The sequence below is a fragment of the Ambystoma mexicanum genome, chromosome 4q, assembly GCF_040938575.1.
Source record: "Ambystoma mexicanum isolate Mex_15411 chromosome 4q, UKY_AmexF1_1, whole genome shotgun sequence".
NCBI lineage: Eukaryota > Metazoa > Chordata > Amphibia > Caudata > Ambystomatidae > Ambystoma > Ambystoma mexicanum.
The window spans coordinates 660,762,755-660,774,940 of record NC_090928.1 but is presented as its reverse complement, the minus strand read 5'-3'; the positions used below and the strand labels follow the sequence as shown (position 1 = coordinate 660,774,940).

The 12,186-nt window shown below is 43.0% G+C and overlaps 1 protein-coding gene across 2 annotated transcripts in view; it reads right to left on the bottom strand.

Moving 5' to 3' along the window:
* SPTBN1 (spectrin beta, non-erythrocytic 1) overlaps nt 1-12,186 on the bottom strand; it is a 964,524-nt gene that overhangs the window by 404,607 nt on the left and 547,731 nt on the right. For both annotated transcript variants that reach the window (XM_069608234.1, XM_069608235.1), the window contains one exon: nt 8,481-8,634. In XM_069608234.1, the coding sequence (XP_069464335.1) occupies nt 8,481-8,634 (154 nt within the window). The remainder of the gene's footprint in view (nt 1-8,480; nt 8,635-12,186) is intronic.

Sequence of the window (12,186 nt, the reverse complement as noted above, 5' to 3'; positions counted from 1 at the left end):
CAAAAAATATGGTACACATGAAACATACCAAAAAAACACTATTTTTTTAAAGCCTTGAGCAAAACTACCACCTCACTAAATAATGTACCTGTGGCAACTGATCCAACTATTTCTTCAGTACCAACACCTATAGCGCCTCTAGTTCTACCTTTGGCGCCCTCAGTTACTATCGGAATAAGTAACAAAGATTGTATGAGTGGCTCTGTCTCCCCTTTCACAACTTGTATTATCGATAGCTCGTAATAATGAGGCTGAGAATCAACTCGCTGCAGTGAAGCAACAAAATACTATGTTTGGCTCAGCTCATATTAAGCCTATTGAAGAGTTATCAGTCCCCACTGCTCATGATCTACCAACTTTGCCTACTAAATTTTCGAGTGACCAAATCTGTGAACCTTCTAGTTTACCTTTTTCAACACAGGCCAGTGCCTCTTTGCCTAAAGTGAACGCACCTACAGCAGATTCCTTAGTGACACAACATGTGTTTGAGAATTTCAAACAGAAGGTAGATGAATATCTGCCTACTAACATGGCGAGGATGCAAAACACCACTCCTGCTGTGGTGACTACTGAGAATGGTCAAACCCCACAAATTTCCTCACACGAAGAACCACACATGCAGGAGGAAATGTATGGTGTCCAATGCAGCACAAGCACTGAGAACTCAAAATTAAAATGGATGCCACAGATATCCAACTTGCAATCAGGTTCACGTCACTTACATCCACGTAGAGCTCATTTTCACACTTTCATTCTAAAATGCCGAGATGGAAATTTCCCATCCTACGACTTGAATCGGTAGAGTGTTCTGAACATTTTTGGAGATGTTCCTGAGTTATGTAATGTATCTACACAGGACATTGACCAAATAGAATTTATTTCGGACTCAACACGCTCAATTGTGAGACTATGGCTTTCATCTGGAGTAGTATGGGATTCCATTTGGAGATGTAAGATGCAATTGTTTGACATGGGTTTCCTCTTAGCTGAGGACCCCGCACGTGCCTACCCCAAAACTCAAAATTCTTTTGTGAAACCAAACATCTATCAAGGAGTAAATCGAGACAATGTAGCTGCTCAGAGTGTCTCCACCCAACAATATTAACCATCAATATGGCTTGCCCCTTTTAAAATAGCAAGTTGGAATACCAGGGGCAACTCATTTACAAGCTTCGATTGCTAACTTTTCAGATCTTTGCCAGGTGATAGCACTGCAAGAAACTTGGCTCATCTCCTGCCCATTGTGGGATGGCTATGAGATTAGCCTGCTACCTGCACTTCCCAGTGGAGGTAGACCGTCCTCCGGTCTCTTTGTAGCAGTGCATATCTCTAGTGGCCTGCGTGTTATGCCATGGTCATCTATTGGGGCTCAAATTCAACTAGTGCAAATTGTTAGACACACGCAGGTGATAGCATTTGTGAATATTTACAGGAATACTGCCATCATGTCCGATGACATTTTTTATAATGGTCTAACTGAGATTTTAGACATGATAACAATGAATAACACCATCTCGGATACCATCATCGCGTGTGACCTTAATTTGGACTGCTGGAAGCCCACTGGCAGCCCGCAGGACGCTCAGAGATGGCACAACTTCATGCAGGACCGCAATTTGTATATGCTTAACGGTGCTGTTGAAGGAGATGTACCGCCCCAACATATGCGGCAGCGGGGGCCTAGCACAAGCACAATCGATTATATCTATACGAGTGCTCGATTTTTCAAAAATGTTATTAAAATGTACATTAGTGACCAATCGCACAGTGATCATAGATTGTTGCTTGTACATTCCACCTGGAACCCTGCAATAATTAGAGACCTGCCTACTTTGCATGCAGAGGTGACAGTCAATGCCTCTAGAAATTGTCTCCGATGGAATTCAGATACTCTAACAAACTTTAAACAGAGTGGATGATAATGGATTGCAAGCTAATACTAAGCAATACTCTGACCTTCTAAAACCTTTCATGAAAACCATAACCATTCCTTGGTTTAATCAAATACATCATCCACACACCTTTCATGTAGAGACTCATCGCATTAAAGCAGAATTCAAAAATCTCAGGAGAAAACTGGCAGCATCACAAGAACCGCTGCGCTGGCAGCACCTTAAAACAGCTAAATGCCGTTACAAAAACTGGTTAAAGAGTAGAAAGGCAGCGCAATTCCAACAGGATAGTGAGAATGCAAAATGCCAGGTCTAACAAAAACTCGGCCACCATGTGGCGATTACTGAACGATCGTAGATGTAATCTCCAGGCAGACACCCAAATCAACAGCGTCCAGGAATCAGCGTGGATTTCCCATTTTTCATCCTTGTATGCCGCCCCTGCTTTCTCAAAATCTATATATACACCCACATCTAACTCTCCGTGGCAGTTACAGATTTCATAGAAAGCATTCGTGCCACTATCATGCAGGCAAGTTCCTCCAGGGCGATGGGTCCAGATGGGATGTCGAATTTTATGTTCAAAATCCACCCTGATGAATCGGCCAACATCCTCCACTCAATCTTTGAGGAAATATTAACATCTCGTGCCATCCCCCTTTCGTGGAAAACTTCTATAATCGTTCCTATTTTTAAGAAGGGAGATCGCACTGTTCCCGCTAATTACCAGCCGATCGCCTTACTGGATGCGCCAAGAAAAATATTTGCCAAACTGATTCTTGGCGAATTTAATGCCTGGACTCTACAATCCCAGCTCAGAGATCCTCACCACACAGGTTTCGAAGCTGGCATGGGAACTACTATAAATTTGTTTGCCCTTAATTCAGTTAAATTGCAATGCCACATGTTAAACAGGTTTTTTTTGCTTTTGTTTATCTCAATGCCGCCTTCGACTTGGTGAGTCGGGTGCTCTTGCTTTCTAAACTTCGCAAAAATAAGTGTCCGGTAACATTGTATGATGTAATTCACTCTTTGCACTCACAAACTTCCATCAGAGTCCGGCTAACTTTAGACTGATTGTTATCGAATCAGATTAGTACTTTTCGAGGTCTAAAGCAAGGATGTCTTTTAGCTTCAGCCATTTTCAACTATTTCATTCACAATGTTAGATCCTTCTCCAAAACTCAATAATCAACCCATTCAAACACTAATGTACGCTGATGACCTAGTTCTCACCTCAAAAACACAACTAGGACTGCAGCGTTTATTAGATGCATTCTATGTCTATATACAAAAAAATTAGTTGAAAATCAACTTAAGTAAAAACACAAATTGTTGCCTATTCTCCCAAGTGTCAAGGCCAGCTATCATGTCTGGACTTTTGATCAATCTCCCATACAAATGGTATCACAGTATACCTACCTTGGCATATTGTTGGGCCAGTACTATGCACAAGCCCATATAGCTCGATTAGAGGTAAAGCTTACATCATTACTTTCACAAGCTAAAATTTTAATGTTTAAATATGGCACATTTTCAATAAGACCCGCCCTGTTTTTTTGGAATATGAAAACAATTCTAGCTCTTTTGTATGGCCTTGAAACATTTAGGAAATGTTTGATTTCGACTACTCTAAATGTCCTGTTGAAACTCTGACAAATTATATATTCACCACTAAACACACATTCATTAAACAATGGCTCACAAAGGTCTACCAAATTCTAAATGAGGCAGATGTGTCATTAGACCTTTTAGTACAAAATCCTGACCAAGCAAAATCAAAACTGTTTGAGCTTGACTGGATAAACACCAGAACCCTGTGTCTTTCATACCATAACATGGAGGGAGCCCGGTTTCCACAAACTACGAACCTTGCCTCCCTATTTGGTTCGGTGCCCCTCTTTGAAAATCCGTAATGGCATTCTAAGATTGCGCTTTAATTTGTGGAATACCAGAGATCTCCAAGCCAAGTGGAAACAAATACTTACACATGCCAATTTCTACTGTTTTTGCATGATGAGACTCGTGAAACATTAGCACACATCACAGAATGCTGTGCCCTACGACCCTTGCGTGAAATACACTATACAAGGCATTGTAAATATTTGTGCAGCACGGAACAGGATTTGTGTTGGTCATTAATCTTGGGTGTCTGCTATTTACCTTTACAAATTGCAACTGTCAATTTCTTAACATGCTTAGATTTGGAGACTATAAAAAAACAAAACTGACTCTTGCTGAACAAAAAAAATAATATTACTAATCATGCATTGGTCAATTCTTTTTTCAATTGTACCACGATTTTAAAAAGTAAAAAAATGTATTCACCTATGATACTAAGAAAACACAAATAAGAAAGAAAATGTTCATTTGCATTTGGTGATTGCATATCGATCATATGATTATGCTTATCTTTATTTTTGATTTTTAATTTTTGTTTGTGGTTTTCGTGGAATGGAATGTAAATGTAAATATTATGTGTAGGATTATTTATTTGTACAAACTTTTGTATTTGAAAGGTTGATTAAATTCAGCTAATACAAATAAAAAGAATTAAAAAAAAGAAGCCCTGCTGCAGTGCTGAAGCTCCAAATTTCGTATATACTAAAGAAGCCCGGAACAGACGACTTCTTCCCTTGGGTTGGTGGGACCAAATGACCCCAAGACAAACTTTGCTGGAACCCCTCTACCTGCTGGCAGTACTTCTTTGCTGCTGCTGGAACCGAGTGCAAAAGGGACAGGAACACCAGAAACAAGTGTATCGTCGTTAAGCCAGACCTGAGCTCCAGGAAGAGATCCTAAGCACCCTCTCGAAGCAGGACGACCCAAGCCTGAGCCACTGCAACAGAGTGCTCGACCCCAGAAGCAAGGGGAGCCCACAAGGTGTCCAAGAACCGCAGTGTTGCTATTGACCGTTTGATGAAACCACAAAGTGCTGCTGATTTGAAAAAAAGCCCATTGCCACCGCCGACCTTCAAACTGCAGTGCAGGAGTCCTCTAGACATCCTCCCTCTCGTCTCCATGAATGAGGCCCAGGAACCGCAAGACTGTAACCTGAACAGAAGCCTGCTGAATCTACTTCTTCCAACCTAAGGTAGTGTCTTGACTAAAGGGGTACTTACCTTTTTGGTCTGTAGCTGGTTTGTCTCACTGGAGACTTCCAGTAGCTGGTTTTGCTGCAGAGTTGCTTGCAACTTTGCCTTCACACGTCTTACAGCTTGTGGGCCTACAGTGATAAATTTTCTACAAACCCTCTAAATAACATTGTGCAAGACTTTTGTGCTTTCTGAAGAAGTGCCCCAGCTCCCTAGACATTCTCCCAATTGACTTTGGCTGTCCTGGCTCACTGCAGACTCTTCTGACCCATTGACTCAGTGTTTAACTGTTCCTCATAGGTGGTGCATACGTTACTTGTATTGCTGGGAAAGTGTTAACCTACACTGCATTGGAAGATTGCAAAGTATTCACATATTCTGAGAATTGGTTAACCTTTTTCTTTCCCTACCTTTTTCCTTTTCCACAACCGCAGTATTGCATTAAGTGTTTAAACTGATATATCAATGTCCACAGTGTCCTAGCTATTGAAGTCACCTCAGGGTGTAGAACGTGTGTGTGTGACATCCCAAAAGGTAATCTATTTGCTCAACTTAAATCTGAGGAAGTGAGTTTAAGTGTATTTTGATTGTTCCCAATTGCCCCTTTCTAAACAAGTCTTTTTTTTCAACCAAACATTTTATTAGGCATTTCAAATTTAATATAGGATATACATTGACATCATAATAGCATTCTTAAGTAACATTAATCGTCACACAGGGCCAATAAAAAAATTTCTTTCTGCAGGGATCATTAGGGGGGCATTATTCCGTCATCCTCCCGGAGGGCCTCAAGCCTTGATTACACAATCCTTTAGTCTACACTGCCCTGCAGCCAGCGCGTCAGTGGGGGCCTTCTGGTGATTCCTGGATATCTTTCTGAGTAGTCCAAGAAGGGTGCCCATGTATTCAGCAAAGTGTTCAGATTCCCGGAGCGAATCGCAGTTATTTCCTCTACCACTACACTTTCCCAACATTTTGACCACCATAGCAGGATTGAGGGGCCTTCTGCATTCTTCCATAGCCGAGCCATTGCAATTTTAGCAGCTATTAGGAGGTGAGTGCATAGGCACGCTATCTGCCCCGAAAGCGGGAATTCTCCTCCCCACTTTTCTCCCAGGAGTATTATTCCAGGATTACAGTGATTGATTTAATGTGGTCCATCACCCCCCCTCCAGTACACCTCTGCTTTTGGAAAAGTCCACAGTAAGTGCAACAGGGTACCCCTGGTTGCGCACCCTCTCCAGCAGTCTAAGGGAATGTCCGGGTTGGTTTTGTTAAAGTGGTCTGGGGTAACGTAGTATCTATAGCAGAATGTATATCCCCCTTCTCGGTTCGTAATGCACTGGGTGCTTTATGTAGTCTAGCCCAGATCTTACCCCATTTTTTATATCTATTGCATGGCCTAGGTCCCTCTCCCAATTGAGCATGTACTTTTCTTTTTTGGCAGGGTCTGTTTTGTCCAGGAGGCGATATAGCGTGGCGATTTTCCCCCCTTGGAGTTGCTGATAATAGGGTAATTTCTAGTGCTGTCAGGCCCCTTTCCCCCTTTTTCCTGACTATTTTGTGTGAAATCCAGTGTCGTAACTGGGCGTAGTGGAACCGTTCAGTCTCTGCTACCTTACATTTTCTGTACATTTTTCGAATGTTATAGGGGAGCCCTCGTCTAGGTAATCTGATAACTTCTGCAAACCTCCCTCCCTCCCTCCCTCCATGTTGCAAAGTTGTGTGGGTAATTTCCGGATTATTCCAGATTGGCGTGAGTGGACCTAGGGTGCTTTTACAACCCCATTTCCGAGCTGCTGCTTTCCAACTTAGTGCAGCGTTTTTCGCTGCTTTGAGGGGACCTGGATTTGCCTGGGCTTTTAGAGTTGGAATGTGTGGAAGATCACCCAGGGGAGTTGGGCACCACGCTACCTCCATTTGCCTCCAGAGAGGCTGGTGTGCAGACTGTACCCATGTGAACGCATGAGATAGTTGTGCTGCGTGCTTGTACCTAGACACATCAGGGACTCCCAGTCCCCCCCCAAGGGTCCTCCCACAAAGCATAATCTTTGCTATTCTGGGTTTCTCCCCCCCCCCATATGAATTTTAGTATATTTCTCTGTATAAAGAAGGCTTATTAAAAACTGACAGTTAAATATTTTTTTTTACTAGAAAACCTTGAGTACAAGTGTTATTTGAATACTTGTATTTGTGAACCTCATTGTTACATCCCTACAGCTCACATTGACCCCTCTTGAGATAAGTCTGGTTTCTCAGTCCCTCTAGCAACTTGTGTAGTACAGACCTATACCAATAGTTGGGTTACCTATGGCCAAGAGGACCAGGCTGGTGTAGTCTCCCACAGGGTTACTCCATACAATCTTGCCTAACAGACTGCACTGCGCTACATTGGGGTGGACAAGCCTTTGTGCCCTTTACTAAAGAAACGTAACTGCTGCTCACCTGCAAACTCAAAGAAATCTTCAGAGATTCTGCCTTGTCCACTACTTACCTGACTTTCCTTCCTCAGCCATTAGCCACTCCACTCCAGCCCCTCCCCTCTCCGAATCTGTGATTCCCCTAGAATAGGGTTGGACTTACCAAATTGGGTTAAGCACGGGTTAACTAAAGTTATACAAGTTGGTCTAAAACTTGCATACTTGTTTCAGAAGCTTCTACTATTTTTGTGTTACTAAGTGTTCTAAAGTATCTTAACATATTTATATTGCTTATAAATAATGTATAATTCTGTGTGATAGTACTTATTACTTAAATGTATCAGCTTTTGTGTATATAAAATAAATGCTTATTTTTATGCAACTTCTAGCGTGTGTTTCCTTGAACTAAGTGCATGCACTGAGTACTATGTACCTCACTACAGCCCGCATCCCTCCTAGGACGAAGCCTGGCTGTTCAGCCATTACTACCAAACATTTGGGTAGTTCAGGCTAAACCTAAGGGGTGCCCCCCCATGTTAATCCAAAGTGGGCTTTCTAAAGTCTTGTCACAGAGCAAATCCCCCAACACAGACCTACCTATATTGTATTCTGCATTAAAGCAGAAGACACCAAAATACACGTCACGGACACACTGCGCACATGTAGCATGCTTTTTTCAATTCTTGCTGGAGCATGTGCTCAGGAAGTCCAAGCTAACCCTAAATTCACTGCATTAGAAAGGTAGTTCTGCTTTGAGTAATGTGTTGCAGCATTGTACTCCCCCCCCCCCCCCCCCACACCCCCGTCCCTCTTTGGCTCCCCATTTTTCAATGTGTACAGTAAGGCATCCAGATTTGAATATGTAAAACATTTGTATAAACAAAGATCTCTGCAGAGTTCTACTGTGAACGTACATGAGACGCCCCCCTCCCCTGCTTCAACTGTGAATGGATCAACACGGACTCCATTTCAACAGTGGCCATAAGCTGTGACAAACCTAACTGGGATCAAATTTGGTGGATAAATAACCAAAAGCTTACAACTTCTGCCAATTACTTCCAGTCACCCTTTACCTTCTCCTTCGGTGGCAAATTTCTGGGCAGAGGCATTAACACCCCTTACTCGCTCTGCCTGAATGGCGATGTCAGCCTCAACCAACGCATGTTTTTGCAGCAGGTCTTCCACTCCCAAGAGATGCTTTCCGTAATCCTGAGACAGAAGTAGCACCTGAATGAACGAGATGCACATTAAACCAGATGCCTTAGTTTTATAATCCAGGATTCAAGTTCACTTTATTTCGTATTCGTATTTTATTTGTGTTTTATTAAAGCGCCTTAACCCAAAGCGCTGAACATTTTACAAAAGAATACGGTACAATAAAAAATGGTTAAACAGTTTAACAATCAAATCTAAATAGCAATCATTCAGAGTTGTTGAAGAAGGTGGGTTTTCAAGGAAGCACGAAAGAGTAACAGTGATAGATCGAAGTGAGAGTGGAAGAGCATTCCAGTTGAGGGGAGCAAGAAGCTGAAAGGATCAGAAGCGAGACTGGGCACATGGAGGACAAGGATCCACAAGTCTAAAGAGAGAGGAAGACCAAAGAGAACGGGTCTGGGTATAGAAAGATAAAAGCACAGCGAGGTAGTTAGGCGCTGTTAGGCAAAGTTTGTATGCAGTACCCTCTGGGAACACTACAAACAACTATGACTACAGGTATAGGCAACCCAACCTTTGGTATAAGCTTGTACTACACAGTTTTGGTAGCGTGTTGAGCAGCCAGGCTTATCTCAAAAGGGGAAATGTGAGCTGTAGTGGAGTTACAAAGATTCACAGTTACAGGTATTCATATAAACTCTTACACTCAAGGTTTCTTGCATAAACAATTAATTTATTTATCAGTCAGTTATAAAGCCTTCTTCAGAAGGGAGCAATAGAATAATAACGCACAAATATACTTCAATACTGTACACTCTGAGTTTCTGGATCAGAGAAGGCCCTTTTGGGGTGGCCCACAGACAGCCTACACCCACAGGTGACTTTAGTAACAAGGGTGCTGTGGACATTAATACCTTACTGTTGGCATACAGAATACTCTTTAGAAAGTAAGTAAAAGACAAAAGTTATTAGAACACAAGAAATACAAATGGTCATACGCAGGGCAAATACTTTCAGATAGCATGAGAAGAGTCATTCAATTCAATAGGCTAAGCCAAAGTCAATAGGCCAAAGTCTTTGTACAGGATGCAGCACTTGAGGAAAGTAAATGGAAAAGTTACAAGCACTTCCACAGTCACTGTTCCTGTGCCGCAATCGTGGGGACAAAAGGGAGGACATCGGGGGACTACTGAGGGAGGGTCAGGCTTGGTCAGTCTTGCTTCGCGTGAGTCCGGAGGATCTTCCAAAAGCTTTAAACCAGCTTACAAGCAACACACACAATCTGGTGTCCCTCTCCCTGGCTCTACGGTTTCCTGCAGCAGCTCTGAGGAAATTCAACCAGCTCTGAGATGGGTGTCCAGGTGAATTACTTGGGAGTTGATTGTTTCTACCAACTCAAAGGGAGAAGGCGTCCTTTGCAGGGCTTCTCTGTCGATGGTAACTTGGCTATTCAGACCTGCAGCAGGGCTTCACAGGGCAAACCAACGGTCCAGGAGTTGCAGCAGCCGTCCTCTTCAAGCTCTTCTTGGGTTCCATCGTCCAGTGGTCGACAATGCCTTCCAAGCCAAGAGACTTGCCTTCTATTCAGTTCTCTCCCATTCATTCCAGCCTACCTGCCACTCACCCAGCAGGGTGGCTGTCCTTGCCGGACAGTCAGCCAGCCAATCACCACAGAGTGCATTTGGGTCTCCTAGGAGACTAAGCACAGGGAGTTTCAGGCACCTCCCTCACTTCCTGCCTACCCCAGACACACTGGAGCCAGAGGCGGGTTTCACTTCTGAAGCCCGCCAAAGGCGAATGAACAAAGACCAAACCTGGTTTGGTGCGCAGAGAAAAACTGGAGAAGGACCTTTCCACAAAGAAATTGCAAAAAAAGAAGACTGGGTCCCGTTTTAATAAAGGAGGCTCAGACGCTATCTTGAAAAACATTGCTACAATGATTTAACGTTATCGGAGCTGCGAACAGTTCGCGGTCGGGGGAAAATCATGGTAGTTCATTGTAAAACCACTGCCACCAGCCATTCAGAGAGGAAAGGGTAACATTGGACTGTTACATGAGTAACTAGACAGAGGGGATACTAAGTAACCCCTCCAGCCCTCTTGTAAAATAGGGTGTGCTGGGTCTAGAAATATACAGGGCTAAGTGAAGTCAATTTCACTCCACTATTCTGGGAAACAGTTGATCCCAGAGAAGGTATTTAAACCTTGGGAAATCTGAAAGACTTCACAGTGTCACTGCACTGAAGGTGCTTTGTGACAATTGTAAAAGATGATGCCTATGGAGTTCAAACAGAAACAAACACAGAAACCACATTGGATTTAAAAGTTCAAAGTCTCAAAGTTTAGCAAAAGAGCTGGAGGGCTCGAACGTGGGAGAACTTGGCACATTTTTGAGAATTCTCCCCAACAGGCACAAATCCATAGAGGGATTTAAAGACGAGGCAAAGAAAGAGAAATTTGACTTGAGAATGGAAGGGAAGCCAATCAAGTGTAGCAAGAGAGGAGGAAATAGAGCCTTGATAGGGAAGAAGACAAAGTAAAAGAATAGAAGACTGGCTTTAGTGGGGTAGGAAGCGAGCTGGGAAGAGCAAAGAGAGTAATAGAACCGTAGATGAGTCGGGAGAAGATCAGTGAGGAAATTAGAAGTTTGGATACCTGGAAAATGAGGAAGGAGAGAGCTTTACGGATATTATGAAGGCGGAAACGACATGAACGGGAGGTGAGAGAAATGTGGTGAGAGAAAGAAAGATTGGAATCAAAGTGGAGACCAGGATTATGAGCAGTAGTAGAAATTGGAAGATTAGAGTGAAGGATTTGAGCGGGGTAGAGGAGGGGGAGGAGGGAAGAGTGTTGGCAGGGAAGAACAGAACCTCCGACTTCCCTGCATTAACAGTGAGAAGACAGCCTGGATTTAACAGCGGTAAGACAGGCTGTGAGGGTATGGTGAATTTCAGGAGTAAAGGAAGAGAAAGATAGAAAGAGTTGAGTATCATCCGCGTAGAGGTGATGGGAACGACCAAAGGAAGAGATAATCGCCACGAGTTGTGAAGTGTACAATGAATAAAGGAAGGTGCCTAGGACTGACCCTTGGGGTACCCCATGGTCAAGAGGGAAAGATGTAGAGGTTTTGCCTGGCCATGCGACAGAGAAAGTCGAATTAGAAATTTTAGAGCTAAACCAAGATAGAACAGGACCCCGAAGACCATAAGAGAAATGGAGGCCAGAAGCAAAGAGTGATCCACGGTGTCAAATGCAGCAGATAAATCAAGAAGAATGAGAAAGGAAGAGCGTTTAGAATATCAAGCTGAGAGAAGGGAATTGAGGAGAGAAATCAGGGCAGTTTCAGTAGAGTGGAGAGGACGAAAGCCAGATTGAATTCGAGGAAGAAGAGAGAGATCAGTGACAAAAGATGAGATCTGCGAATACACAAGAAGCAGAGAGATAGGGTAAAAGTGAGCTAGGGCGGAAATTGGAGATAATAAGGGGATTAGCAGCATTTTTAAAAAAATGGGAATAATATTTACATGTTTAAAGGAGACAGGAAAGACAGAAGTCAAGAGGCAGGCGTTAAAGAAGGAGACGAGATAGGGTATTAGAAGAGGATAGACCTTAGGTATGAGAACA